The sequence below is a fragment of the Physcomitrium patens genome, chromosome 18, assembly GCF_059467195.1.
Source record: "Physcomitrium patens ecotype Gransden chromosome 18, ASM5946719v1, whole genome shotgun sequence".
Classification (NCBI taxonomy): domain Eukaryota; kingdom Viridiplantae; phylum Streptophyta; class Bryopsida; order Funariales; family Funariaceae; genus Physcomitrium; species Physcomitrium patens.
In genome coordinates this window covers 15,975,883-16,003,269 of record NC_143427.1, presented here as the reverse complement: position 1 = coordinate 16,003,269, position 27,387 = coordinate 15,975,883, and the positions used below count along the sequence as shown (strand labels likewise).

The window sequence follows — 27,387 nt, the reverse complement described above, 5'->3', positions numbered from 1 at the left end:
TGAAATTTTTTTGGAGAAGTCAACACAATATAAGTTTGGTGTACAAGTAAATTCTTTGTTTAAAGCCTCAAACAATGCTTTGGCTTTTTTATTCCACTCAAGTTTTTTTTTTTTTTTTTTTTTTTTTTTCATTAGTCAAATATGTAAGTAGAACTGCAGCTTCAAAAAAATTCTTGATAATGTTCCAATAATAATTGGAAAAGTTTAAAAAACAATGCATGTTTCTTACTATTATTAAAATATTTCAATCCATGATAGTTTGGAAGTTCTTTGGATCTATCATTAATCCTTTGTTGGAAATGATATATCCTAGAAAGTCAACTTGAATAGTATGGAATGCATACTTTTCTAACTTAGTATATAATCTTCCATCTCTAAGTTTTTGTAACACACGATGAATATGAACTTCATACTCTCCTATGTTCTTAGAGTAGATTAAGATGCCGTCCAATTAATAAATAATAAAATCATTAAGAAACTCATAAAAGACATCATTCATTAAATGTTAAAAAATAATTTGTGCATTTGTGAATCCAAAAGGCATGAAATTATATATAGAATACTCTTATTTGGTTTGAAATATAATTTTTCATTCATCTCCTTTTTTAATGGGTACTATATTATATTTTCTTTATAGATCTATTTTTGTATAGATCTTTGCTTGATTGAATTGATCAAAAAGTCTTGAAATCAAAGATAGAGGATATTTATTCTTGATGGTGATCTTATTGAGTCCTTGATAGTCTACACACATTTACAGATATCTATCTTTTTTCTTTACAAATAACATACGAGCCTTGGGTGGAGATTTAGAATTACATATGAAATTATTGGCCAAGTTTTCATCAATGTATTTCTTGAATCCAGCCAACTCATTTTATAATAGGCTATAGATTGGTTTAAATGGTGGTCGAGCTCCTTTGTGAAGATCAATGGAACAATCATAAGGACAATGATCTGAAACAATATATCTAATTTTCTTTTTAAAAACGTCTTAGAAATCTTAATATTCGCTAGAAATACCACTTGATGTCTTTTTACTATTAGAAATGGATATGGCTTACAAAGCAAAAGATAATCTTTCTTTTGCGGCATGCGTAAAAGCTCTTAAACTTACTAGTAAGGTTTTGGATGTACTAAACTTATGTATTTTTACTTGAGTAACAAAATTTTAGATTGAATTATTAGAAAAATTAAGGTTATAAGAAATCCAATCCATCTAAAGATTATATTTTTTTAATCAAGATAATCCTAAAATAATCGAATTGAACAAAGATCTTATTATATTAAATATTACTATGCTATTATAATCTTTAATTGCTATATCTAAAAGAAAAATCTTATGTATAACATCTCGAGAGAATAGCAAATAACTATCTATGATTTTTGCATGTATACGTTTAGTTTTTTTAACTTACACTATTTTTTCTTTTTTGACAAAATCTTCATCTATAAAACATGTTGAGGCTCTTCAATCTAACAAATCTAAGATTTTGTGATTTTTTGGTCCTAAATAAACTTCTATTATAAATTAAGGTGAGGGATTTGAAGAAAAAATAGGACCTTTATTAGGAGTTACGTAAGATTTGAGCCGCATGGTGTCATGTTGGAGTTTGGCTACTATGTAAAAATAATGCACCTAAATATTTAATATATAATTTATTATATAATGTGGTGAGAGCCACATTATTAGATTTTAGTTAGTCACAAAATATAGTTAGATTACTACTTTAAAGTGGTTGTTTTAAAAGACTATTACTGAAGTTGGTTTTATATTGATTATAATTTTATATATTTAGAGCCACCTTTGTTAGACATTGGTGACTCTTGAAATCATATTTTTTTCTTTTATTTGATTATTAAAACATATATTATGTAAAACTTATTGGAAAAAGGGTTGGAGAGGGATCTTGGTAGCAAAAAGAAAATTTAGAGCATCTACATAGATGAATGGAGATGGATGATGAAATTCTCCATTTCTATTGGCCAAAAATCATGCCCAATGGACTTCAAGGAGGCTGCCCGAGGCCTTATTAGGAATGAGGTTTATTCTTTTGAGGCCATTCAAACTTTGGAGATTAGAATTAGAAAGTTTAGATTTTTGACTATAATTTTGGTATAAATTTTGTATAATTTGGAATTTATATGAAAGAGATATAGACGCTCAAAGCTAAGGTGATGATTTTGTACTTATTGTCACTCTTTTGAACATAACACACGCTTATAGAAAGAAATAAATAATCGGCGACCAAAATTGGAGAGAACATTTTCTTGGCTATACTTTTTGCATATTACTTGATGAATTCTAAGTTAGGATAAAGAAGATATTAGAAGTTGAAGTCAGTACTTTAAATCTAAGGATAGTAAGTGACTTGATTCACTAGTGGTTGTATTTAGAGCTATATGTTGAGCAATTTGATGAAGTTTTGGTTCAAAATTTCCAAAAATATGTATAATCATATTAATAAGTTTTTTGTACAATTTTTTTGGCATTTAAATTTTGGATTTTTGAGATATGAAGAAAGGAGTGCTCAAGTGCTTATAAATTAGGGATTATTGCTTAATCATCAATAAATCCTAAAAAAATCTTAATCAAATTCTAAATCTTAACTAAATCTTAGCCCAAACCTTAATGAAACCTAAACCAAATTTTAACCAAAGTCTAATCAAATCCTAAATATTAACTAAATCTTAGAATTTTTTTTGATAAAATCCTAATTAAATCTTAAATCAAATCTTAATTGAATTCTAAAATAAAATCATAAAAAAATTCTAATCAAATCTTAATTAAATTTTAATTAAGTCCTAAGTACATTCTAAACCTTAAATTAAATCTAATCAGATCCTAAATCATAAATAAACTCTTAAAAAATCCTGTAGTAAATTAAAACCTTAAGAATTAATGATCTCACCATTAATATCAATTCAAAATTTATACACTTTTCAAAAATTCAATTAAAAAAAAATACAAGAAAAATGAAATCAATTGCATTTATTAATTGAGAGAAATGTAACATAATCCACTTGGATATTAGGTGGCCTTCTTTTTCAATCTTGTTATTGAGCTCGTAGTGCCAATATCTCATTCTTAAATTATTGAATTTTTGTAAAAATTCAAACAAATTTTAGAAATCAAGTCTATACAAATTCACACAATGTATACAAATTTCTAATATTTGTGTAAATTTGTATGGACTATGTCAAGCCTACACAAATGTTAGAAATCAAGTCTACATAAATTTGTACAAACGTTTGAAATCAAGTCTATACAAATCAAATTTACACAAATTATTGTGCTTGTTTTTAACAAATAGACTGAAAGGTATAAAAAACTTAAGTTGAAATTAATGGTTTTATTATTAATTATTGAATTTTTATTATGTGTTAGGAATTGGTAAAGGTTTAATTAGTATTTATTTAGAATTTTTTTAGAATTACATTAGGATTTATTTATATTTTTATTTTAGTACTTATGTAAGCTTTATTTTTAATATTTTTTAAATATGTTTTTATTTTAAAAAAATCTAATATGATGTAAACCACTTCTTTATTGGTATTATATTGCATATTACTTTAGTATCCAAATACCAAGTAATTGAATATTTAGATTTTTTATTTATAGTAATTATAAATAAATAAAATATATCTAATTTTTTTGAATTAAGAATAGAATTTTTAATTAAAAATATAATAGCTTGATTTTTACATTTATTAGTGATTTTTTTTACTTGGAAGAATTTTACAATGATATCATTTATGTCTTGGTTTACAACAATGATGACAAATCATAGTTTATGAGACTTTATTTAATAAGCCCCTTCAACTCCATTTGATATATGTATTAGAATATTTTTCTTGAATTATTATTTTTTAAAAAAATTATTTATTTCTAAATATTTTTTTTGTTTTTATTTCTTTCCAAAAAGACTCATGACTTAAATGTCCCATTAGAAATTTTCTTAAAATTACTATGTTGCTGCATTGCTTCTTTCAAATATTGTTAAAAATAAAATCATAAAGAATTTTATATATATTAGAATCTTGTGATATAATAAAAGTTCTCAATAAAGAAGCAAGAGATTGTAATAATTGTACGTATTTCTTTTATTTAGGAACAACAAGTCCTAATATTGAACATCATCAAGAATTCCTTGAACTCTTCAATAAATTCTACTTTGGGTGTTTCTTCTCTCATAGCTAATTAAATTAATTTCTTTTGTGCTATGACTTTTTAGCAAGATTTTTTTAAAAAACAAAATTTCGTGGATGCTAACTTATTCTATGCTTCATGAGAAGTTTTAAGAGATTTTACCAAGCCAACTTATTTATCAACATACAATGTAATATAATATCAAATCTTGCTTTTGTATCTTAAATTTTCCATGCATTTTGTAACACAAGGTTCACAAGACCAAAATCAAGTTCTATTGCATTCATAACAAAGCAAATATCATTTTAACCAAGAACCATTTCCATTAAAACACTGAATAAATTATAACTGGTGGATGATAATTTCTCTCCCAAACATGGTCTTTGGGTGCAGGTGTGTTTATCCCCTTGACCAACCGATCCTTAGAAACTGGTTGATTCATTGCCTCTAGAAATATTTCACCCAAGCTTGTCTGCCACATTGTACTGTCTTTTAATGTGAAGGGCAGTTTTGGTAGGCTCATCAACTATTATTTTTCATGCATTCAAGGAATGAGCAGATGCCGTTTCTATTAAGTGCCATGATGGTTGCGCCTACTTGGCTGTCATTCAGTTCAATCGTAGAATACTTACATGTGGCATTGTTGCTTTACTCATAAAGAATTCATCTTATTTTTTTGGAAGAGTATAAGCAGGAAATTAATGGAAAAGAAAAAAAACATTCTATGATTATTGTTGGACATTTTATTTTCATGTGGTTTAGACTTAAAATCAGAATATGTAGAAATCATTTGTTTGTGTTCTCCACATATGCTACTCCAGTTTCTGTACAATTAAGTGTATGCTATGAAGATACGAAAGCACACTAAGATAATCTCAATATGTAAACTGGGTGCTCTCTATTTGCAGGAAGCACATTAAGGTATAGATGCTAAACTTTGCAACGTTCCAACGCATTACTTGAATCATCCATCAGGTGCGTGTTGATCAAGATTCACCATTGTATCTCCGATGCTCAAAACTGGTGTGCCAGGCCACTTTTTTTTTTCTGATGAAAATTTGAAGCCCAACTAAGTTTTGTGCTTCATCTTTCGAACAACTAAGCTGTGATTCAATTTCTCCAGTTTGAGGACTTAAAAAATCTGAATCTAAATTATCATTTTATGCTGTAAAAAATCAAATGACTATAATTTCTTTTTCTTGGCTTATTTCAAAGCCTACAGTTGTTCTACGATCCTGAATGTAATACAAACGTTTCGTATGATCTCTGCGGTACAGAAACTGAAAATTGCTATCATCAAAGTGCGTGTACTGTATCACCATGTTGAGTCTATGTAAATATTGTTAGTTGCGCGCTGCGATAATGAACGAGAAGATCATCCTCAAGCTTTATCAAAGAATTCAGACGCAACGTACTCGATTCTGTGGCTTCAGTAAAAAGTTTAACTGGAATGGCTGGCATTTGCGGTTCCAGGTCCAGGGATTTCAGAATTATCAAGACCCGGCATCGTGAGGCCACAACTGGACAGTTTACAGCTTGAAGAAAGACTTGGTCCCTACTTGACGGAGGGAATTCGCTACGAACATCCAGCTGCTGGTCTGTCTATTATGGACGTCATGACCTTTTAATGTCCACCTTGTGAGGAATTATGCTTGTGTGTGATTTGTTTTGGTGCGATCTGTTATGATGTTTCATTTCCAGCTGTGCAGGAAAATCGAACGAAGCAATCTATCGCTTAGTTGCTGCAAAAAACGCAGTTTCGCTAACACCTGGGTGCTTTAACTCAGATTTTGAAACTTGAATTACTGTATCGTTGCTTCAGGTCCATTGATTCACAGTTTGTAGGTTGCAGGGTTGTTGTCAGGGACCAACCATGTTACACGCGTAATCAACAAGTGTGATGTTCTGTTGGGTGTGATAGGCCAGATACCTGAAGATGGCAGAGTCATTGTAATGTCAAACTACTAGGCTGAATAGAAATTATTCTAACTTCATCTAAGTCTTGGAATCTGAAAGCAACCTGGAGACACTGGTTTTCTTCCTTTAAAGTAGGTGATTGATGAGGTGATGAGATCGTCGCAAATGTCTACTCTGAAGTGATAATACAGGTATGGGTGACCAGCTTTTCACATAGGTTCGCTCACTACATAAAAATGATTCTTCAGGTTCGCTCAATATTTAAATAGAAATTAATTATTCATATGTACAGTATGTCGACGTGTTACTAAGCATAACTTCTTTAGTAGCAAATCAATGTCCTGCAAAGTTTTTGATTGCAAGTTATTAGTCTTGATGATGTTATCCAGTGGCACTCAACAAATTTTGAATTCTAATTTTCCACAATAAGTAGTTTTGTTGAAATTGAAATAAATAAACTCAAAAACATCTTTTGCATATTGATTGTTTAATAGTTGAATGTTGATTGTTGATTTACTAATGAATGCTGAAATAAGTTAAATTTTTTTATTAAACATGAAGTTAAAAACTAGTTCACTGTGTAAGCCATATCAGGACGAAAATAACTATCAATAATATTCTTCTGATTTTATAATCCATGCTAATCATGGTTGTAGGTTATTAAGATATAATTAAATCAAAATAGCTCCTATAATACAAATTATTTTTAAAAGCATAAAACATACATTTTTTTTCAAAATTAAAGTTAGTAATAATAGAAATGATAATTTACAGAAAGAATTTCACATATCTTTTTTGTCGTCTAATGAATGAAACAAGGTATCATATAATAAAATGTGGTTGTTTAATTTTTATTTTCTTATTCTATCATGATTCTATACAATGTGAAAATATTAAAATATAATATCAACAAGATTTAATTGAATATTTATTTTTTATTAATTAGGTTTATGATCTTAAAAAATACCAAGGAAGTAAAAGAATTTATTCTTAAAATGTAAATGATAAACATGTACATGTATATATATATATATATATATATATGTATATAAATAGACCAAAATTAATTTGATCAGCTTTTGGCGATTTTTAAGGTCCATACGTAAAACAACATTATTTATTAAGATGGATATAGTTAAGAAGGATATAATTAAATAGAATACAGGTTTTTATAGAAAAATTTAGGACTTGAAATAACTGGGCTAAAAAAACATAATCGGATCCATAAATATAAATAAATCAGATTCCATCTTCTTCTTTTTTGACAGAAGATGCTGTAACAAATTTTTTATTTTTGATACTGTAATGTACGAGATGCTTTTAATACAAGTAAATCGGAAATTTTATTTGATATATATTTTTTTTCAATCTAGGACAGTATTAATGCGGCATCACTTTTAGAATTAAACTCTGAAGCGATATAAGACTACTTTTACCAAATTATTATTGTTGTGCTTCTTTTTATTTTTTGTGTTTAACTTTTATTTATTTTTATATAATTTTCAGTGTACATATAGAAGAGAATTTCACAGACAAATTTTGTATAATGCCTTAAATTGATACTATTCTAAGAGGGTTTGAAAGAGTAAGGTAATTTAACAGCAATGTCATAATCTTGGAACATTACAGTAGGTGTGTTGTACAAAAATACATTAAGAATGTTGCATATTATAAAAATATGGTTTTTTGAGTTATACTTGATATCTTTTAGATTGTAAAATATCTAATCAATATCACTTTGAAAAGAAAAGGACATGTATTTGTGTATATATATATATATATATATATATGTGTGTGTGTGTATGTATATTCATTAATGCATATGTGTATAACTGTTAAAAAGTAATATTGTTGTCATTTTACCACATTCAAGAGTATTAGAAGACCATTAAGAAAACCTTGTTTAGAACTATGGAATGTAAAATTTTGGAATAATAAAGGCAATTCTATACCAAATTTTAAATTTGATTTATTCCAACAAAATGAATGACTAAAATAGGATTGTTTATGGGAGAGGTAGAGCCAATTTTTTTAAAAAATATATCTTTTTGAATGATTAAAGTTTTATTTATTCATTTATTTAATATTTTAGGTTAATTTTAGATGGTTTTTCATTTTAGAATATTGCATGAAAAATTGAAAACAGTAAACAGATATAAGTAAAGCTAATATATCATGTAGACAGTGCATCTTTAAAGTACTTTGATTTCCAATCAATGCAAGTTTAGAGAGATTGAGGTGGCATAATGTGACTATAGATATATATATATATATATATATATATGTATATATAATTTTAAATTTTTATTTAAAATCCAGCCTAATGGGTTTAACATAAATATTTTTTGAAACAATTGAAACAAAAAACAATTTTAAAGTTTTGTATAGTTAGGAAATGATAATCTTTATGAAAGAATATATTTTTTTTAAAATTTTAAACAAGCATGATAAATATATATATATATATATATATATAAAAGCTACCACTGTATAATTTGATTTATATCTCAAAATATACAATGGAAAAGCATGTATGTAATAATCTTTTCAACCGCATGAATATCTCAAATGCTTCTCAAGATGTTTTTATAAAAAAACAGAGAGCTAATACAAAAAATAAGAATATTGATTAACTTTTGAAACCTCCATCAACTATGGTTTCTATTAATAAGAGAACAATAATACAAATATAAATAAATGAAGTTTTGTAATGCACCCATAATCTTTACACAAAAAGGCCAATTGCACGGAAATGTAGCAAAAACAGCTCCAGGTCGATTAAATGTAGTTCCATACCAAATTGGATTAAAAATAAATTAAATTAAATATGAATAAAAATAGTGTTGATGAATGAATGAACATTAGGAGCAGATGAAGCCATAATTTATCCTCATTTGAAATTATAGAGGGACGGTGAAGGAGATCTACAAGGTACAAAATATTTGGAACTAATTATAGAAACCAATTGTATATTTAAAAAGATTGATTTTGAATGTTTTTAAGGGGAGTGCCAAAAAGATTGTTGGAGGATGTTGATTTAATAATTTCAAGGTATTGGGTTCATAATATTGTATGTGTGCATATATATATAATCTAAAGGTTTTCTAAATATTAAAGTTGATAATATTATCTTAATCTATATATGAAAGAATTATATATATATATATATATATATATATATATAACTTATTGGATATTATAAGTATAAGTTATATTTATAAAAGATAGGTATCTATAGTGTTATGTTGGAACACAACTATTAGATAAACAAGAAAAGAGAGTATTATATCATAGAAGAGCTTGTTTTAAAATGTAGTGGTAAGTTATCTTATAATTATAGATAATAGGTAAAGAGGTACAAAAATTAGTAAGTATTAATCTTATCTTTTTTATAAAAAAATAATTTCTAATTACTTTGTAGGACCATAAACAACAGAAAATTATGTATATTATAATAATATTAGAAACATCTTTATATAGAAGTAAAGAATAACAATTAACAAAAAGTACTTAGATAAATCTTAGATTAATATCCATAGAAGGTTGATCATTATTCAAAGTCAAAACTAGATTTTGAGACACATAACCATGAGTTCTTACCAAATGGCATTCTTTTTATTAATTGAAGTGTATTTTTTTTAAAAGAAACTTAATAGGGTTTCTATTATTTTTTTTTTCTTTTGAAGGATTTGAATATATATTGACTTCGTAGGAGCTTTGCAAAGTTAAGATTGTTTTAGGTGATTTTGTTTTATATTGAATACAAAAGTGAATTAATTTTGGTAAATTATATGGATTTTGTAGTAGATCTATGGATAAATTTAGAATTTATTTAGAATTTATTTAAGACTTATTTGTAATTTCATTGAATTTTCTTATATATTTTTAGGGTTTTTATTTTTATTTCTTTAAAATTTCTTTTGATTTTATAGAGGTGTAATTAGATTTTTTAAAGATTTATTTGAAGTTGTATATAGTGTGATAATATTTTTTAGGTTTTTTAAGATTGCTAAGGTATTTCTAAATATCTTATATATTGATAATTTAGCTATAGAAAGGTGTGATCTTATCTTAAATTATGGTATTTTATATTAAATTTTTATAGATTTTTTTTACAAAAAAAAACTAATAATTTTTAGTGATTACAATCATTATAATGATTATTTATTTATATCAAATTTTGAATTAATTAAAGTTAAATAGTTTTAAAATATGGAATGAATAAATGCATACCTATAGATTCTATATTTAATACTAATATTCTAGTGTATCATTTATTTACATTAATTTTATTTGATGAATATTTCAATGACATGTTAACGATGTAGATTATTATAGCTTTATAAAAATGAATATAAAATAAAATGCACGTTACTGATTGTTTGCATTCAAAATATTTTTAAATGCTAAATACCCAAGATGGGCACCATCTTGTTTATTATAAATGATGAAATTTAAAGACAAGAAAAACTAGAAAAAACTTGTATTTTCTTTTTAATTGGAAATAATCTAATTTATTTTAAAATTATTAAAACTGTATAATTTGAATACATATATGTCTTTTAATTTATAGATTTGACATTAGACATGCATATATATATATATATATATATATGGCCTAATACACAAGTCTCTTTTTGTATCTTTTATTTGTAAAAGAAATAAAAATATTAAATTATGTGAAAAATACATAAAATTACATTTGCAAAGTAGAAGTATGTCATCAAATAAAAAATACAATTTGTTAAAAAATATTATTACTTGGGCTTTTGAGATTACAAGCAAGCACAAAACAATACCTTGTAAGATTAGACACACTATGCATAATAATAATAATAATAATAATAAACAAGTCTTTGTTTATTAGCTCAACTAGAATTACACGGCCAAGATACTAATACTTGTTACACGGTACAGACTTATAGCTAATTTTAATTTGTATAATAAGAAAAAACATCTACTTAAAGTATATAATATTATAAATAGATATTTAAATTCTGGAATTGAAAATAAAAATATTGATAAATACAAAGAATTGATAAACATCAAAATAATTTAATTAATATATATTCAATTATATTTATCAAGTAGTTGAGATATCTACTTAAATATAAAAATTTATTTAAATTTTTAGTACATTTAAAGTTTCTTTAAAGATGTAAATATAAAAATTTTGAAACAAAAATGATACATTCAGTAAGTCTAAAGAAACCACATATCTTACACAATAAAAATGATAATCTAATTGAATTTAATATTTTTATAAGTAATACAAAAAATTAATATAAATTTAAATAAATTTAAATATATTAAAAAAACTCTACTAATTAAAAAAAGATTCGTATTCATTATAAATTTAAAAATAATCTTTTAATTTTAATTTTAATTTTTTATAGCTAAGACATTATGTTGTTGAAAAACAACTTGCTATAAACTTCTTAAAAATTAAAATTAGCTATAAACTTGCTATAAACTTCTTAAAAAGCATTAAGAAATTATTTAAAAGATGGGTTGGAGCTATTCATGCATAAATCATAGTAGAAAAAGTCTTAAAATTTTCAAGCTTCCCAACTTTGGTATGTGATTCTAAATCCTTTTGTAGATAATGTACATTGTTCTTGAATGCAATCTATGAGGGGAATTTGTGCAAATATTAAATTGCAATCCCTCTTCATTATTTGTTGGCTTTTCACAGAAAGGACATATAAAGGTTTAATGTAATCAATTATAGTACTAAATAAGGAGGTTTAGAAGGTGTAGTGTTGTACTCTTAAAAAAGATATGGTAAATGATTTTGAAGATGATATCTATGAAGAAAAGAGTAATGTTGAATGCCTACATATTGAGATACAAGTTCCTAAAGAATTCATAGTAGAGTGTAATAGAATAATATATATCATAAATAGACCCCAGTTTGATCAAAATAGTGGTTGGATGGCTGCATCTTCAATAATAATAATAATAAATAAATAAAAAACAAAAAGAAACTTTTGAAAAATAAGGCACTCAATTCTTATTAAAAATGTTTGGAACAAGTAGCCTTGTGATTTTTGTTTTTCATCTAGTCCTAGGTACCTCCTAAGTATCTATTTTACTATGGCTCAATAGGTCTGCTTTCTAGTTGTGTGATTAAGTTTAAAATCTTGTCTCTAAAATTGAGACTTGACATTTTTTTATTATTTTATTATTTCATCTATATATGGATTTTGGATAAGTTTGATGTTGCTTTGATATATTTGTCTATGTAAATTAGAAATCCAAAGACAAAGAGAGAAGAACTCTCACAAGTTGAGAAAGAAAAATAAAGAAGCCAAGAGGCTAGAGAAATAAGGTAAAATGGTTGCATAGTCACTACTTTCAACCACCACCTTTGGAGTTCAAACCTTTGTGATACTAAAAAGCTTCCTCATCCAACAGCAATAGTCTCTAGAGTTAATGTTGGGCCATTGAGGAATAAGTATCCAAATGATACACGGTAATGAATGAAAAAATATATCCAAATGGCTCTTTTTACCAAATTATTTTTAAAAACGTGTTTAATTGCCCATTTATAATTATTATTGAAACTTTTTATTCTTAAGCCTCCACTGCCAATATTTAAGGGCAATCTAAGAAATATTTGCCTGTTATGGAGCGACGTAACAAAAGCTCAGACAGCTACCAAGCATTGTCATCTGACAGCTACTTGTGCTACTATATCGTTGCTTCAGGTCCTTTGATTCACAGTTTGTAGGTTGCAGGGCTGTTGTCAGGGACCAACCATGTTACACGCGCAACCAAAAATTGTAATGTTCTGTTTTCTTGCAGGTGATTCGAAATGGCCGGATAGATCTGCCACTGTATGGCATCAATTCTAGTCCATGAATGTAAGACCGCCATGTTTTGTCACGTCTTGCTTGACAAACAGACGCCTGATCCAGTGGAGTCCCTTTGTCTTGTTCAGTTGGTTGTGTAGACTTTTGCTTGCATATTGTTGGTTCCTTGTCTTACGTTGTGTCCAGTTGTGTCGTCACGAGCAGGACATTCGTATCCCATTGTAAGACGAGTAGTTGAGGGTGCCCTATGAATTTGGCACTTTGATATCTGTGGGTTCATTGAGATGGAAGTTGTGGTCCGTATCAGCGCATCGTGGTGGTGGATGAGTGCAGATATATATGTACACCGTCGCTTCTTCGTGTCAATGGATGCCATTGAAGACCAAGCTGTAGCCACATGGAGTGAATAGGAACGTCAGCACAGGATCGATGTGATGCAGGAAAGCTAAAAGCGAGCCTTCGTCATGGTGTCAGACGAAACAGTGCAGAGACGAAGTGAACAAACATGGTTTTTACTGTGGCATTATTACAAAACCTCGTGAAGGCAAGCTGTGTGTTGCTGCATCGATGCATACTCTCCAACCCTGGACAGCATCGGAAGCCTTTCTTCTCATGCTCTTGGGTGTGGATAGGCCAGATTATGGGTTCAAGTTTGTTATCCTTCTCACTTCCATCGTGTGTCACAATTGAACTCGGAAATCATCAACTCAACAGTGTGAAGGGACAGCTGGATTTCGGAAGAGAAACTGACCAGAATATGTCCAGTTCAGATGCAGTTGAGGTATAGCTGCATGCTTGCAACGAGGTTCTCAATCGCTGCCTAGTCTATCTCTATACATTTGGGGCTTGCGCGAAGCATGTATTCATTAAACAATGCCCTTGGTTTTCAGCTTGAATCCCTCGTATCCCTTAGCGGCAACACCATCACAAACTTGGCGATAATTAGCTAAACCTCCAACGTATGGATAGAGCATAAACGGTTTGCCCTCCACATTCCCTCCCGTGTAATAGGAAGCTGTTTTCGGAAACAAGGTCATATTCGCAACCGCAAGGGAATGCTCCACCCACGCATCCTCAGCCTCGACTGTAGCCTCGATCTCCTCAACTCCATGCTCTCGCAGATATTTGAGGCAATCGGTGATCCAGTCCACGTGCTGCTCAATCGCCACCGTCATGATGGTAAAAACGCTCGGGCTGAACGGTCCCGTAATAGTGAAGAGGTTCGGAAACTCGGCGATGGCGATTCCCAAGTAAGTCCGTGGCCCCTTGGCCCACTTGTCCTTGAGCAAGAGCTTGTTCTTCCCTTGTATCCCGATTCGTGTCAGTGTGCCAGTGATGGCGTCGAATCCAGTAGCGTACACGATTGCGTCGAACACATGATCTTTCTCAGAAGTCCGAATGCCTTTCTCCGTCATCTCGAGAATCGGTGTCTTTGTTAGGTCCACCAAGTGGACGTGGTCCAAATTGAAGGTCTCGTAGTATCCGTAGTCGAGACAGATACGCTTGGTACCGACTGCATAGCCGCGTGGGGAAAGCGAATCGGCGACTACAGGGTCTTTGACGATTGAACGAATTTTTTGTCGGATGAATTCGCTGAAAGTGTCATTAGCTTCCTTGTTGATCACGAGGTCGTTGTATGCACAAACAATGATAGCATCCAAAGTGCCTCTTTGGTAGAGCATTTCGTACCTGGCCTGGCGATCTTCCTCGCTATCCTCGAGGGCACTCTTCGAACCCCTTTCATCGACAAAGCCACCGGGGGACTCGCGCTGCGCCTTGCGCAATGTGCTGTAGCTCGCCTTCGAGGCAGCAATTTCATCTGCAGTGAGCTTGTAATTTAAACCTGGGACGCAACATGCTGCCGAGCGTTGGAAAACTGTCAGTTGGGATGCTTGTTGGGCGATGATAGGGATGCTCTGCACAGCCGAGGATCCTGTGCCGATTACAGCGACGCGTTTGCCGGTGAAATCAACTGGTTTGTCAGGCCAGCGGCCCGTGTAGTACGATGAGCCTTGGAATTTCTCGATGCCCGGTATCTCGGGTTGCTTTGGCGTTGACAGACATCCTGTTGCCATAATGAGGAATTGCGTCCGGATTGTTTTCCCCTGATCGGTGTGAACCTCCCAGCGTTTACTGCTTTCGTTGTAGAGTGCGCCCGTGACGCGCGTGTTAAACGTGATATCCTTGCGGAGATCGAAGCGGTCTGCGACATGGTTGATGTAGCGTAGAATCTCTGGTTGGTTGGAGTAATTCTCCGACCAGTTCCACTCTTGCTCCAGCTCCGGGGAGAACGAGTACGAGTACATGATACTTTTAATGTCGCATCGTGCCCCGGGGTACTTGTTTAAATACCAAGTGCCACCAACCTCTTTCTCCGCCTCTAGGACGTGGGTCCTCAAGCCCAAGTTTCGGAGCCGGTAGAGCTGGTAGAGCCCCGCAATGCCTGCTCCGACTATAACAGCATCGAACTCAGTCATCAAATTGGACATACTTCGAGGTGTCACAAGGACTCGTAGACAGCTCTCTTCAGATCACCTCGACTAGAAGAAAGCCTTTCGGGTGTGAACAACTTCGTCGATGATCAAAGCATTTCGGATTTGAATTCACAAGCTGCCAAAATTAAAAGCATCAGCTTGTAAGAGAAGCCTAGATGCTTAATAAAAACAACAGAACTACCCCCGTGGCCTGTAAAATTCCTGATTAGGTTAATAGTGTTGAACTACAAACTTGCGAATTTCTGTCGACAACAGAGAATACCGAAGGCAAGGCACCTCTGCCTCGAAAATAGCCGTTTTTCGGCAAAACCCGTGTCGTCCAGTCGGTCCCTCCGCTCCTCCTCCTGCACCTGCGTTTTAGCTGTCTATGAGGATGCACCTTCCAAGTTCCGTTCCGACGGCACTAATCTGAAATTTGAACCAGTTGCAAATAGTGGTGATTCACTATTCTGAACGTAGGCATCCAGCTCCACTTGCTTGAAAGTGCCTTGCAACCCCAAAAACCTAACACAACAAAAACACGAAAATCAAACAACGATAGGTGTCCAGCGACAGAGGCTTAGCGCATTTGTCAAGCTGAGAGCGACAACTGTGAGTAAGAATGCTAAGTACTCCATTTACATGCACCGCAGTGGTACCACGGGATGGGGCGATGACGTTCCAGAAGATGGCGAAGGTGAAGATGGTTGGATGGAATAGGCTCTCTGGCTGGCTAGCTGACTGGTCGGTAATAGCTCAAGCAGAACGGAGTATGGGTGAGAGGGCATCGACCTGTCTGTGTATGGTGCTGTATCCCCGTCTTTTTATTTCCTAGATCACGACTTGGACCTCGAAGCGGGGACATCGTAGAGAGGGGCAGCCCGCGCTCCGAGACATGGCAGCGGTGATGTCGCTACGCCCAACTCACGAAAGAAGTGTGTAAAAAAACTGGGTCGCGAGTGGCGGTGGGGGAGTTACCATGTCCCCAGCCTCACTCTCACTCACTCACCCTCCCTTTCCTTTCCTTTCCTTTCCTCTCCCTGCTACTGTTCCTCATTCTTGCCTCTCTCTCTCTCTCCCTTTGTGCCCCTTTTGTCAGCTTTGTGTCTTCATTCCCTGCCTCCCCAACAAGTGTACCCTTGTATTCTCACTGCATTCTAGACTGAATTCCCTATGCTTCTTCTTCTTCTTCTTCTTCACCAAGTTGGTGTGGTTGTCTGGCCTTCTTTTAGTTAGGTGTAGGTAATTTTCTTTTATTTCTTTTTTGTCTTTTGTCTCTGATTGCGGTCATAGTCATTTTCAGTTTTTTTGTTCACCACTTTCACTTTTTTATAGAAAATATCAAGATGACATCATTGTTAATATGTTCTTTTTCTTTTCCTTTTTTTGAAATGTAAATTTAATGTACTAAACTATAACTTAGGAAAGACTTATGTGTTCATTGCAATGTTTTTAAAAGATGTAATATCAGTGCAAGAATGTTTTGCATAGTCTAACATAGAATACATCTTCTTCATGATTTGCTTCAAATTTAAAAATATAAAAGAGAGAAACATTTGTATTTTTTTAACTTACATCCATATAAATTTTAAAGTTCCAAGATCTTCTATCTCCATTTAGGTAGAAAAAATCCTTCATGTATTTTAATATATTTTTTAAAAAAACTTATCTTCATATTTTTTATATTTTTTAAAAATGTTTATTTAAATTAGAAAAATATCACATATATTCTTGATATATGTTGAAATATCAAGAATATCCATGTATTCTTGATAATATCAAATCTATCCTTCAATCTGATAAGATATCACAACTATTTTTTTTAAAGTGTAATTGGGGCCTAATTTAGGTGTCATGAAGAAATTGGTGGGTCCTCTTCAACACTTTTTGGTAATAGTGATAGAAGGTTTAGAGCTTCAATATTACAAATAGTGCAATCAATGCTTGCCATTTTTATTTAGTGTCCTCTTGCTTCAAGAAGAAGCTTGTTGCTTAGCTATACAACCCTCTTACAATATGCAAGTTCTTCCACTCCTTTAAAATTTAATAGCCCTCATCAACCATTACAACATAAGTACAATGTGCAACTACCTAGAGTGCCTTCTAATTTTGTATAGATTCCATTAATTCCTCATTTATAGGCACAATAGGCTAATAATGGACTTACTAGCTCATAGATTGGTAGCTATGGAGGAGTGACAAAAGAGAAATTTGATGCATACAACTTCTTTGCCTTTGTTGTCATTTCAATGAATTTTGCTTGAAAATGCATCAAGTACCTAGCTATAGAAGGTGAAATAGAAATTGCAACAACAAGGATCTAATACTCTAATAGAATCTTAAATAAATTCCAATTAAATCTTATTAATGGTAATCAAATTTTAATCAAATTTAAAAGAAGGCTTAAAAAAATTATAAATTAACCTTAAAAAATATATATATATAATAATAAAATATAAATCCTAAAAAAATATCAAAAATAAAAATCTTAAATAAATCCTAACCAAATCCTAAATCCTAAACCAAATCCTAATTTTAAACCAAATTTTAATCGAATCCTAACTAAATCCTAAAAAAATTCTAATAAAATTCTAAACCAAATCTAAATCAAATCTTGATCAAACCTTAAGTTTTAAAAAAATTCATAACAAATCCTATAGAAAATTATAACTTTAATAATTAATAATCTAATCATTAATTTCAACTCAAAATTTGAACTTCTTTTAATTACTAAGTTGAAAATAAGTACAATCAATTTGAAGAAGATTAAACTTACCAAGTAGAAGATAAACCCTAAAATCTACTTAGGTATTGATTAGCCTCCTTCTCCAATCTTGGTGCCATCTTCTAGTGCTAATATCTTTAAATTGTACAAATTCATTACTATCAGACTTTGCAAAGTTATTAAAATCAAGTCAACTACTATTGTGAGTTTTTTTTAACTTAATCTAATTTATAAATTATTGTATATATTAGAAATACTTACTTATCTTCTAAACTCTAATTCCTAAGATCCAAGTATGTTTGAATTCTAGCAATCTTTAAAGAAATTTTTAGATCAAGTTCAAACTTACAACATAAATATAAAAAAAATACTAAGCACATGTAAGCTCTCAATTATACTCTAAAATTTAAATTTTTATTATTTTCCTATTTTATGATAATTAAACATGTTAGATTAGGATTTATATAAGTAGAATTTAGTTTTATAGAATTTTTAGGATTACAACCTTTGATGGTATAAATCATAGCTTAATTCCTTGAATTAGGTTAATTAGGACTAAAGTGATAAGAGTTAGAAAATTAGAATAGCAACTTAGTTAGTTTAATAATTTAGAGGTTGTTAATCATTACTATAAGGGTTGACTAAAAGCCTATGAATGCATCTATAATCATTCACATGATTTAGGAGTTGGAATTATAATTCTCTAAAAGATTTAGAGAAGTTAGCAATGGTAATTTTGGATTTTCCTCCAAATTCGACAAATTTAAGCAGCATGGTGGTTCTTCTACTTAATGGGAGTCTTTTTAATGCAATGGTGGCACCGGATTTACCTCGTGGAGTGAAGAAAACAAGATCAGCAACCTCTCCTTCAAAATACAAGAGAAGCAATGAAATTCTCATTTTGAAGAATTTCACAAAAATTGCCAAGATCCTTGTAAGGAAAAACTTCCATGAAAATTATAGTTGAGCATGTGAGTAGTCGATCTTAGCTTAAAAAGATGTTTTGAACACAGTAGTGAAGTTAGATTTACAAAAAAAATGCTTTCTTGACCACTTACAAGAGCCATCAGCCTTGGTAACGAGATTGGCTCTTGGATGAATGAAGGCCATAGATCTAGATTAGGGATCATAAAAATCAAGGGTGGAGATGTAGCCACCTTTCTACAAGCCTCCACTCAATTGTATAAGAGAGGCTTGGTTTTCCAAGCCCTCTCTCTCCTCTTTTGGATGAAGGACGGAGCCATGCCAAAATTTGGCTGAAACCCTAATCTTAATTTTATTTAGATTTTAATTCTCATTTTGAGCCTTGTGATTGTGTATGTATGGATTTTTCATTGTGAAGGATGGTCATTAATTTTTAAAATATGTTTCATTGAGGTAGATATCTCCTCGGCCTTCCAAATACCCCAAGGGTTTCAAGGGCTTCGGATTTTCTTCAATTAGTCACTCAATTTCTGTTTTTTCAATGTGATATTTTGAGTAGTTGTAGCTTTTGTTTTTAGCTTTTCAACAAAATAAGACTTGCTTGATTTGGAGTAAGAAGGAATTTTTGGTGAATTTTTGAGTTTGAAGGAGTCGGCTATCTTTGCAGTTTGAATCAATCAAGTTTGGAAAGGCATTTCTCAGTTCCTGGTGATTGGATTTTTTTGAAATTTTGGGAGCATCAAGATTTATAAGCTAAGCTCTGAAAAGCACAAGTTTTGTTGAATTCGAAAATATTCTGAATTTCTAGTGAATTTCTAAGTGAAGAGGGTTGGTCACCACAGTAGTTTCGATCACTCAACTTCAAAGGAGGAATTCTCATGACTAGATCATTAGATTGCAACAAAGATCGTTGGATCAAAAGCGTCTTCAAGTCAGCCTTGCAATAAGCTAAAAATCATTCAAATTGAATCTGATTACAAATTTTGGCAAATTTTGGAGTAGAAGGGGGTTGCTGCCTTCAATCCTTACGTGTTGTCAAGGTACCTTCGCTTTCACCTCTCTCACGCTATTTTTACTATCATCTTCACAGTGACTGGTAAGCTCCAAATTTCACTTTTTGGCTAATAAATTTTAATTTTAACTTTTAACCTTTAATATTCTCACTTTAACTTTTAATTTTTACTTTTACTTTTTACTTTTAAACTGAACTTTTTCACTTTTCACTTTTCACTTAACCTTTAAACTTAACTTTTAACTTACATTTTTTACTTAACCTTTAATCTTAACTTTTAACTTAACCTTTTAATCTTAATTTTTAACTTTAACTTTTTTTTAACTTAACTTTTAACTTAGCTTTTAATTCAAACTTAAGTTTTTATTCTTATGGTCAATTAATAGTAATAACTTAGTTAATTATTTTTATTGTGTTGCATAATAAATTTCATTTAACATGTTAATTTAATGTTGGTAACCATTGCTTGGAAGGCTTAAAACTAATTAAATTTTTAATATAAAGATTTAAATTAATCTAACAATTATACAATTGGGAGGTGTCCAATTCCACCTCTTGGACTTGTTGTGTGGCATAGGTTTCATCAAGTGGTGAAATTTGGCCTCACAGCACATAATCACAAAATTTAACCTATAGATCATTTATCAATCTTGTACAATTTTTTAAAATAAAAACTCTTTATATTTTTTAAAATCTAAAGTCATTTCAAAAATATTTTTTACTTTGAAAAGCCTTAAGAAAGTGAATACAAACTTAAATCACTTAAAATTAATGTCCAAAGGACCTTTCACAAGTTTTCTATTAAATATTGCTTTCTAATCAACTAAAGAACCCAAAACCACCATAGGTACGTGGTTTTTGGCCTCAAGATTTGATTTTTTCTCAAGTTCATAACATGTCTTCTTTGAATATCAATTCTTAGTTTCTTAAGGTAATTTTTGCTAAAAATTATTATTAATTCCTTCTTAAAGATTTTTATATTAATTATTTCTCTTATTTATTTTGATTTGCCTCATTTATGGCTCTTCAAAGTAAATAGAAGTATTTTTTACAAAAAATAAATATTCACACTTATTAATTTTTATTAATTTCTTGTCTATTATCTATGTTTCTAAAATAACTTTTTACAACCATTATATTTAAGTTCCTCTATAATATGATATTTTTTCTAATCTTTCACCTAATGATCATATCACAACATAATACTGCAATCTTTTTGTTGTTTTCAGTTCAAAAGATTCTTTTACTAACCAATATGGATCTTCTCCTTGATTTTTTGTTTCTTTTGTAGTATTTTGTAACTCATCAAAAAAGAATATATCAATCAAAGCTTTGCATGTGAGCCCTTTCAAAACATTTATACATAATAAGAACACAAGAAAAAAAAAAATAGAGCTTATGAAAAACTTCAATTGTATAGTTTGTTCCATCAACTTCTTTGTGCAAAATTACACTATTGTGACTATGGTTTACATATCAATTAGTCCTAACTTGATACAATATTGCAACACATTCACAACTTTTGTATCGCTATATGTGGAGTATATCAATAACTCAACAATAAACTCTAAGTAGAATTTATTTGCATACCTCAATTGGATAAGATCATATTCAAAGTAGTTGTTCTTAAGTTGTTTTAAAACTAATCATTGCATTGCCTCCAATCCAATGCCATTGCCAATGCCTCTTATCACCTAAGGTGATGATCTTTGATCACCATCAAAACTCCTATACAAATAAATATATATTTATGGAGGCTACAAAATTAATTTGAGCTGCATCAAATCAAGCATCATCAACTTAATATTATAACATGTGAGAAGGTTATTATGTTTTAAAAATCTAGTGGATATCAAAAAAAAAATCTATATTAAAGAGTCTTATAATTAAAAATTATCATAATTATATAAGATTAAAATATAAGCACATGTATTCTCAAACAAATTGGTTGGATCCTATTGCTTCAATCTAAAACATAAATTGATTTTCCAAAGAAGCTAATAGTTCTTTTTATTACTAAAATTTTAATTTTAAAATTATATAAAAGCCCTTGCTTTAGATTTTGGATCAAACAAACTCCTTGACTTTCAAAGAAGGCCTACTAATTTTTCTACAATATATAAGTTGGGCCCTAGTTTAACTTAAAAAAGAAAAATTGTGACATCTTATCAAGTTGAAAGATAGATTTGATATTATTACAAAAATAAAGAATATATATTTTATTATTAAGAATACATGGATATTTTTGATATTTTAATATATTTCAAGGATTTATATAATATTTCCAAATATGTAAATATATTTTTTCTACATTATACAAATATCATTGTGGTACATTAATTATATTTAATTTTTTAAAATAAATATTAGTAGCTATTTTTTATTATCTAAAAATAAATGATTGTTTGTCTTAATTTTGATTGATGTCCAAAAAGTTGTAAATTCTTTTTCTTATCTCTTTGTTAATTTCATTAGCATTTAAATAATTTCTATTAAGTTTTTTTTCAAATGAAGTAGCTATATTTTCTTATAAATGTATAAGCTTATTTTATTGATTCTATTAAAAATTGCTACTATTTTTTCTTAATGTTAGAATTCTTCATCAACTATTTGCTTTTGTTAGATTTTCTTTTTCTATTTTTTCTTTATCTTATTTAATATTATATATTTTTTAAATTTTTTTAATATTTTTTAATAAATAAGCTACATCTTCTATCTTTAATTTTTTTTAATTATATAAGAATTTAATAATAAAAAAAAATTAATTCATATACTAAAAATTTAAAATATTATCTCTCTATCTTATTATGTAATAGATTGCTATCTTTGCAACAATTACTATTGTCATGTACCAAATATTTAAAAATATTTCTTAAATAATTTAAGCCTAAGAGTTATTAAAGGTAATCTCTAATAATTTTAAATGATATTTTATACAAAAATTTATTTAAGTTTAAAGATACAAAACTATTTTTCAACACTGCCTATCATGACAACATTCACACATAGTTAGTGTGATGCTAACAATGAGTAGAATGAGGTTAAATAGGTGTAGGAGAAGCAAGTAGAAGAAGAGATAGATGAAGAAGAGGATCTGATTAGGGAAGAAGTTGCAAGATGTGTGTTTTTGAGGATGAATTTTACTTTTGAATCTAAATTACAAGATGGCTTTAATAAAGAGTTACATACTATTGGTAGTGTGAAGTGAGAGATATAATTAATAAGAATAAAAAATAAAAATAAAAAAAAAGTACAAAAGAACTAAAAGAAATGCAATCAAACAATTACACATTCCAAAACAAGTCACAATTTGTTCATCGGATTTTCATCTAATAATTAATTAAATAAATAAACCTTGTAAATTTAGATATTTTTATTTATTTATCTTTCTAATGATATAATAAACACTTAAATTTAAGTTATTATAAATAAATTAAGAGGTTTAAACATGAATAGTAAAAAATAGAAAAATTAAGTAAAAATATTTTACCTCAAGGGAGATTTCTTCAAAATGTCAAGGATTTGAGCCTCCCTAAGGCTCACATACAATGTATATGGATGTTTGAGAGAGGCCACATGCCTTAATTTTATCCTCCTCACTATGTCTAAGATTTTGCAATCTATATAGGACATAAGCACCTTTCTTCCTACTACTAATTTTTAATGTTTTTTTCTTCATTTTTTTAAAAAATATATATAGTATTAGTAGCTTCTTAAACACCTTAGGTATCTTATAAGGATTTATTGCAATTATTTATTTTCTTAAATAGAAATAGGTTGATTTAATTTCTAAGTTTATTATGGCATTTTAGAATTAAAATAAAATATAAATATAAATATAAATACTTAAAAAAAAACTAAAATATTTTAAATTTTATAAATATCCAAAAATATAATCATGGTTTTTAGATACTGAATTTGATATTTTAAATTATATATATATATATATAATAAATCATATATAATAAAACAAAAAATATGCAAAAAAAAAATTACTTGCATTATATTAATATGTAAAAGTTACCATGCACATAAAAAAAAGTAATTATGGTGATTAATTAAAATTAAAAATTAAAAATTAAAATATAAAAAATAATAAGTAAAAATAAAATATGGTAAAAGGAACTATAAAAAATATGAAACAATTATAGTGATAACTTTTAAAAGTTACTAAATATTTTTAAAATTCTTATATATAATAGCTATTATTATGAATATATAATATAAATTTTATACAATAAAAATATTAATAATTTTTCATACATTAAATATTATAAATCAACTTAGTATTATATATATATAAACTTTTAATAAAAATATATTAATAATCAATAACAAAAAGTATTACTTGAATTACATTAGTATAAAAAGTTACCATGAATATAAATATATATATATATATATATATATTGAGAATTATAATAAAAATAAAAAAGTATAATAAAAAATAATATAATATAATAAAAAATACTGTAAAATTACCATATATTCATATATATATATATATATATATAAAGGTGAATTCATTTAGGAAGCTAAATGATTGTATAATAGTTGAAATGATATTAAATTACTGATATTTGTATATAATTGAGATATTATATTGATGGATATGTTTTATAAAAAAGTAAATAAAAAGTATTGCAATCTTTAAAAGTTGTAAAATAATTTTTTGATTGAGAATAAAGTTTTTATAATGATTGAAATCTTGTGAATAATTTAAAAAGATGAATCAACAAACATAAATAAATCAAATTTATTTAATAAATTTACTATTATATTTACATAAAATTATTTTAAAATTATTTTTGAAAAAATCCAAATTCATGCATAATGTACATAGAAGATTTTTTATATAAAAAGAGCAAGGGTTTGGAATGGAGACAGGAAACGAAGAAGACAGAACACAAGAGATAGAGAAGATGGGTTACGGAGGATGGTTCAAAGTGACGTAGAATTGATTTCAAACAGTTTAAATCTATGATTTTGAATGGTGCTAACAACCTCAACCAATCAATGATTATTGTGGATAGACAAACTCAATTAGTTTGTATACGTAACTAAATAAATAAATAAATACATATATGTATGTATGTATAAGAATATGTATATATATTACAATTATAAATATTAAAATAAAGTATAATAAATATCATAATTATAAAAAGAAATAATGGTGGAATGTAAATTAAAAAGAAAAAAAATTAAGTTACAAAAAAATAAAAATAAAATATTGTAAAAAATTCTAAATAAATGTAAAATAGATATATTACGAATATAATATAATTATTTTATCTTCATAAAAATATTATATTTTATAGATATAGTTGTAGAAATTCAAAAACATATAATAAATATATCATGCATATAATTATAGAAATATATATATCATGTATGTAATTATAATAATATAATAAAATTATAAGTATTCATAAATTAATTTATTGTCTTATTTTAGTATATAATAGTTAACATGCATATAAAAAAGTATTAATGGTAAATAAAATAAAATATTAATAAATATTAATATACATAAAATATGTATTTTAAATAAATTAATTAAATAAATTAAATACTTGTCATAAAAGTTAAGGAAAATTAGAATATAAAGAGTTAAAATAAATTTTGAGTTAAATTTTAAATTATGGTAAATTTTAAAGTAGAAATGTAAAATTTTAATTTAATTTAAATAGATAAATGATGGTTGATGTAGAATTTATCAAAGACGGTTGTGCTCTACATAATGGAAGCAACTCCCTTCTACTCTACACATTTCCAAAAAAATCAAATTTGTTCTAAATATAGATATTTTATATTTTTGGAATCCAAACTTTTACATTTTTCCACTGGTAATAATACTTGTTGCAATTTAGCACATGAGTTGCAAGAAATCTGCCTTTAAAATAGAGTAATTTAAATTGTCATGGCAACCAACTCCCATTCACTCCAAAGTTTGCTTAAAATTCATACATGCTCTAAAATATAATTCAAGTTATTCCAATTGAAGCCTAACACCAAGGTGCTTGTAGTTCTAAAATTCCACAATGGTCTAAATATAAGGAACTTAGAAATGCCTTTTCAAAATTTAGATTATCGAAATTGTTATGATATCCAACTCTTTTATATTTAAAAATTCATTAAAAAAATTGATAATCCCAAAATAAATAAACTTTATATTTTTAAAAAACTAAAGAAAATGAGAAATTTTTCAAAATTTTTTAAAACTCAAAATTAAAATATTCAACAACTAATAGAATAAAATCTAAGACCATTTTTATTAATTAACTCAACAATTATATGTTTTAATAGTGTTTAAGATTTAAAGGTAGCATGGCTTGCCTTCACAAAAGAAAAGAGATTAGAAGACATAAAATTGATAGAAAAAACTTGATATATTCACTTAATAAGTCCAAGTAATAAGATCAATAATAAATATAAATACTTGATATTCATACTTACAATTAGAAGCCCATCTCTTAGCAAAGACACCAAAATATAAAGGTAAATTTTCACACTTCAATCCAAATTAAAAATAGCTTCAATTAAGAGTTTTCTTGTAATTGGTGGTATAAAGTGAGAGATATAATTAATAATAAAAATAAAAATAAAAATAATCACATAAAAATAAAAATAAATGCAATTAAATAATTACATATTCCAAATATAAGTCATAGTTTATTTTTATATATATATATTTCTAATAGCATAAAAAGTATATAAACTTAAAAAAATATAAGTAACTTATGATGTTTAAAGACAAAAAGTAAAACAATAATATATATATATATATATATATATATACTTCAAGAATGACTTGCTTAAGATGTCAAGGATTCAAGCCTCACCAAGGCTTACAAGTAACCAAGGCTTACAAGTAGTATATATGTCTTAGAGAGGACACATGACCTTAGTCTTATCCTCTCACCTATATCCAAAGTGCTACAACCTACATAGAACATATGCATCTTCTTTCATTCAACTAATTTTTAATTTTTTTTTTAATTTTTAATTTATTATTATTATTTTAGTATTTATAGCCTTTTAAAGCATCTGAAGTATCATATAGGGATTATCATAACTATTTATTTTATTTTTACAATTGAGTTAATTTTATTTCTAATTTTATTATAATTTTTTAGAAATAAAATAAAATAAGTAAAAGATGATAAAATAATGCTATAAAAATATGAAAATATAATGATGATGTTTATTATAAAATTCAAATATTAGAAGTTTCATTATTTTAGAAATTAAGTTTTTAACTATGTTTAATCCACAAGCTATAAAAATTGTATAATAAATTAAAATCTTATTTGTAAAATATCTAAAAATTATAATAATAATTTAGCAGGTAACTTGGATGATTGTAT

At 28.2% G+C, this 27,387-nt stretch overlaps 1 protein-coding gene across 5 annotated transcripts; it reads right to left on the bottom strand.

The window, feature by feature from the left end:
• Positions 1–12,546: 12,546 nt before the first annotated feature.
• Positions 12,547–16,238, bottom strand: LOC112295402 (uncharacterized). Of its 5 annotated transcripts, none has more exons than XR_016498390.1 (3): positions 15,654–16,238; positions 13,634–15,492; positions 12,547–13,269 (listed from the first exon to the last, which is right to left on the bottom strand). XR_016498390.1 is itself a non-coding variant. In XM_024546936.2 (3 exons), the coding sequence occupies exon 3, from the start codon at positions 15,369–15,371 to the stop codon at positions 13,749–13,751; it is 1,623 nt and encodes a 540-aa protein (XP_024402704.1). In that variant the 5' UTR covers positions 15,372–15,492; positions 15,640–15,881; positions 16,016–16,156; the 3' UTR covers positions 13,379–13,748. The 5 variants fall into 5 exon arrangements, 4 of the variants coding, with proteins under 4 accessions (XP_024402704.1, XP_024402703.1, XP_090100576.1 ...); XM_024546936.2 differs by lacking the exon at positions 12,547–13,269 and having other exon boundaries at positions 13,379–15,492; positions 15,640–15,881; positions 16,016–16,156; XM_024546935.3 differs by lacking the exon at positions 12,547–13,269 and having other exon boundaries at positions 13,379–15,492; positions 15,654–15,881; positions 16,016–16,155.
• Positions 16,239–27,387: the final 11,149 nt, after the last annotated feature.

Coding starts and splice junctions, on each gene's coding strand:
- LOC112295402 (XM_024546936.2), bottom strand. CDS start 15,371: ATGTCCAATTTGATGACTGAGTTCGATGCTGTTATAGTCGGAGCAGGC.